The 4,488-nt window shown below is 41.6% G+C and overlaps 2 protein-coding genes across 2 annotated transcripts in view; one reads left to right on the top strand and one right to left on the bottom strand.

Annotated features, from left to right (window-relative positions):
* The window catches only part of SARC_10141 (regulator-ribonuclease activity), a 3,239-nt gene extending 2,015 nt beyond the window's left edge, over positions 1 to 1,224 (bottom strand). The window contains exons 1-2 of the mRNA XM_014295823.1: positions 867 to 1,224; positions 238 to 291 (exon numbers count right to left, since the gene is read on the bottom strand). Coding sequence (XP_014151298.1) covers positions 238 to 291; positions 867 to 1,052 — 240 coding nt within the window. The 5' untranslated portion in view covers positions 1,053 to 1,224. The remainder of the gene's footprint in view (positions 1 to 237; positions 292 to 866) is intronic.
* Positions 1,225 to 1,868: 644 nt separating this feature from the next.
* SARC_10140 (hypothetical protein) overlaps positions 1,869 to 4,488 on the top strand; it is a gene marked incomplete at its 3' end in the record, with an annotated part of 3,035 nt that continues 415 nt past the window's right edge. Inside the window, exons 1-3 of the mRNA XM_014295822.1 lie at positions 1,869 to 2,698; positions 3,258 to 3,313; positions 4,335 to 4,414. Of these exons, the coding sequence (XP_014151297.1) occupies positions 2,085 to 2,698; positions 3,258 to 3,313; positions 4,335 to 4,414 (750 nt within the window). The remainder of the gene's footprint in view (positions 2,699 to 3,257; positions 3,314 to 4,334; positions 4,415 to 4,488) is intronic.

Here is a 4,488-nt window from a genome sequence, read left to right as displayed (position 1 = left end):
TATATATATATATATATATATATATATATATATATATATATATATATATATATATATATATATATATATATATATATATATATATATATATATATATATATATATATATATATATATATATATATATATATAGGTTAGGTTAGGTTATATATATATATATATATATATATATATATAGTGCCAGTAGAGTTCAAAATATCTCTTACAAGCTAAGTCCAAATATGCGCTCTAATATACCTGGTCGCCCAGCATGGCGAATCTTGTTGACCCCTTCGAGTCTACTACCAGCACCTGTTTGTGCATATAAATCGTTGACAAGATATGTGAGAATGGGACCACTGACAATTTTCCTGTATTAATATACGAGCATATGTCAAAGTATACTATATACCGCTCGAATTTAATACTGATAAAATGTTTACACGCTTATCAGGCCGTTTAGAGCCACGAGGTGATACGAGTGTTTTGCAGCTTGACGGTTTGTGTTCTGTGAATCTTGAGTAGAGGAGACTTCGCCTGATGGAACTTTCGGTAAATCATATGTCAACTCACGTTTAATTATACATACGCGGCGTGCACAACTACTGCTACATATTGATCCGATATCCGGTGAAACCAAAAACATGTTATATAGTTGGCGCAGAAGTCTTGACAGCACAGCACAACCGTACGATTCCAAAAAAAACTAGACGCACACTACATACGTGATCAAGCGCTCCAAAAGACAAACCACCTGCTTACCCCGGGCCATGATGGTTTATATATCTAATTCTACACATTGATTAAGTGGAGCCGATAAGACAGCAACGAACCGTTGTACGCGTCACAACAACAACAGCTGGGTTGCACATTCAGCACTCACTCACATGCCCATCGCCGGGGCCTTCCAACAACTTTCGGACTTTGGTATTGTCCTCAAAGGCATCGAGGGTCTTAATGAGACCAGAGAATTGGCACTTACTGCCATAGTGGGTGAACAGTGGCTGTGCTACTTGGATGGTGCGATCGTTATCGTACTTATCCAGCAAATCAGCGTTGCAAAATGTAGACATTGTGGTTGAAAGTTTCGGAATATCGAGTCTGTGTGATATATGTACTACGTTGTGGATGTAGCTAACCTGTTACTTTTGGCCTCTGCTACTACTTAACCTCTATTATTACCTCAGGCCATTAACCGCTACTTACATAAAACGTTCTCCGGCTCTTTCATATATAGAGTTTTCGATATTTCCATATCGGTTCAAGTACGACTGTACGGTGCCTTTTAATCTGATGCGAGATGTCAAATGTTGTTATTTTGACACACTGGCATGTCCTGCTTGAGCTGTTTACTTTCAGTATTCAGAGGGTGACACCTAAACTCAAAACGTTATACGAGGCTTTCTACATAGACCATATGAACGTTAAATCGTATAAAATTTACGTTCAATCTTATTGACGTTTGGGTGACATCATAAACATCATCAGATATTCAGCAGTGCATTTCCAGCCCAATTGCGTTTAACGGTTATACATGTCTGAATAAAGGTGCAATAGTATAGTGCAAAGATGCAATAAGTAAGACCCAATACCTGATATAGTACTTTACTCTCTAATAGGTAATAGAACCTCTCACTCACCCGTTATAACGTTTAGATACCAAAACTTTTATGAAAATTCATTTACATTTTAACGTATTTACTTATATATGACGTTCAATTACAATACAATACTTACCGCAAGAAGTGAAGTTTGCTGCATATATAGAATTATAGATCCACTGGGAGTAAACCCTAAACCTAACAGTCATCTATATAAATATGTGCGTATATATCAGCCATGTACTTTAATCGCTCGCCATCGTGCTCCAGGCTTCAGAACCGTATGTATGTATTTCTATACGCGTGCGTTGTGTGGATATATAGTTATATTGATAAAAGCTGCATAGCCCCACGCAATGCATGTACCGTGTACTATACAGTATAGATCATAGTGTCGTCAGTAATGCGCACATACAAGTAGCGGCTATTCTGACAAAGGAGCGTGTCATATACACTTAGTATTATTATTCCCCAATTGGCCTTTGGGATAGCATTGCACTCAATATGTTTGCGATTACAAAGTATCTGCAACTAAGGATGGCACACAGATCACAGTCAGTTCTTGACACCGTCCTCCCGCATGCTCTTAGAAACCACGAGTGCGTACGACACAGTATACGGCAGTTGTGTTCGCATGTTGAATTAGGTTATAGGCCCAGCAGGCAACGGTATACAGGAAACAGTATGAGAGACTGTGATACATTGATAGGAGGTGATCGAATGCTATCTCAACGCACAAGGGCTACGTCTGGTGATAGGCCAGTACAATACAACCCTATACGGACGTATGTCCACGCAAGCGCTGCCAATTCAGTGCCTGCCAACAACCACAAGACCACAGATACGAGCACACACGATAGTACACAGGCGCATGGGGGTGCCAGTACAACAGATGCTGGTAAGGCGAAGCACACACACAGTATGGCATCTGGGCTGAATGGAGTGCATACTGAGCATCCCAATGAGGTGCAAAGCATGTCCTGGTTTAGCCAGCGGAAGGACAGTGTCCTGCAAGTTTTGAGACAGGTCAGAAAACTGGGCACTGAGTCGTATATGGTTATGAAGCTGTACTGGTATGGGGGAGCGCACACACGTGGACAGTACGAGATGATTGAAAGGTATGTACCCAACAGCATGCTGCTCTTTCTCTAAGCTGGATTAGTTGGAGTACTGAATACCACCCTGTGAGATGTGAATGGGCTGGAGATGGTTGTGTGGCCTATGCAATAGTTCGGTATATAGTTTCAGTACTGTGTGTTGGTAGAAAGTGGAGTACGTTGTGTTTCCGTTAAACGTCTTTGGTTGAAGGTGGTCTGGCAGGTGGTGCAATTGAAAGCAGAGTATATCAGCACTGCAGCTGGCTTCCGAATGGCAAATGAATCGATCGACATATACACCCTTGCCATTGTACAGAAGAAACACACAACATGTGACGATGCATACTTAAGTCATGACATGTATGGACATCACTGGTGTGGTGTGTTACTTGCCGTAAGCACATATTCATCACTCGGGTGATCACAGGCACATACACTGGGGTTGTAACCCGTATTCGTGCATACATACTGTATCTGAAGCTCGGATTACCACACCTTCACATCCTGGCCAGTGCATTGATGTGCTTACAACAAGCATAGGTGGACTAATACAATCAATCGTACTCACCCTTTATCCCAGGAACTCAAAAGACTTGGCACAGCTGATACCGTTTACAGTCATGGCTGCTTTGCCTGGTACGTGGTTCTGTTGTCAACTAAAACCCTAAACCCTAAACCCTATAGAATGGTTGTATTCGTGCATGCCTTGCGTTTCTATTGGTGTACGGCCTCGCACGTGTGTGCCCGCTGTATGTTAACGGCGACAGATAATTACGAACTTCGGAATGCTGCCACCGTTCCGATTGGCTGGTGATAGCTATAGGCTCGGTATTCAAGCGATACGCACTATTTAACATACAGTACAATACCTGTGGTACAAGCAAATGACACTGCGCATAAGCATATCAGAATGCCATTAACCATAGTATCTTATCCGCTGTTAAACCCTAAAACCCTAAAACCCTAATACACCAGCATATCACAATACCATTAGCCTTGGTATTTTATCCGCTGATGTGTACTTAGGGCAGACACGGACTTGCCTGGGCCATTCTCATTTACTTGTCTTCTGTTGAGTGTCTCTTTCAGTGATATCAATCAGTATAGTTCATCTGATGGTTCATCTGATTATGATATGTTGTACTGTCGTTACATTTATATATGTTCTATGCCTCATGGCACTTATTTAGGAATTAGGGTTTAGGGTTTATATACCCGTATATGCCAGATATCACATGTTAGTAAGGTTGCACTGGTCAGGAGTGTATATTCGTGAACGAGCACATATACAAATGCTTTCACCGTAGGACTTGAACTATCCACCAACGTCACACAATAATACATACAGAGTTTTAGGGTTTCATAGGGTTATGCCTCAAAACCGTAAAACTATTTTGCGCATATCACTGGTATGAAGTGTTGAAGTCCACCAATTGCGATGAACATATGTATGCAACCAGCCAAGCTGTATTGATCTCTGCATTTGAGATGTTAAAGCCCGCCAATCATATGAATTATCCATACCATAGGTCCCACTGCATTGGTCTGCATTTCAAGTGTTAAAATCCACCAATCAAAACGTCAATGTACACCATAGGCCACCCTGTACTGATTCTTTATTGGCTGCTACCTCACCCCGTCCTCTTTCTGTGCACAGGCGCGTTCTTCGCACTGCCTGTTCTGCTCAAGGTATTCCCTGGGTTCATGCCGTCTGTGTTCCAGGGCAAGAGCTTCAAGGTGTGTCTCTGGTGCGTGCTATGCCGAGTGGTCTATATATATATATGTGTGTGTGTGTGTGTGTGTTGTTTATG

Source organism: Sphaeroforma arctica (genome assembly GCF_001186125.1).
Source record: "Sphaeroforma arctica JP610 unplaced genomic scaffold supercont1.1150, whole genome shotgun sequence".
In the NCBI taxonomy this organism is placed as follows: Eukaryota; class Ichthyosporea; order Ichthyophonida; genus Sphaeroforma; species Sphaeroforma arctica.
The sequence above is the reverse complement of the archived record's forward strand: the minus strand, read 5'-3'. Positions and strand labels throughout refer to the sequence as shown.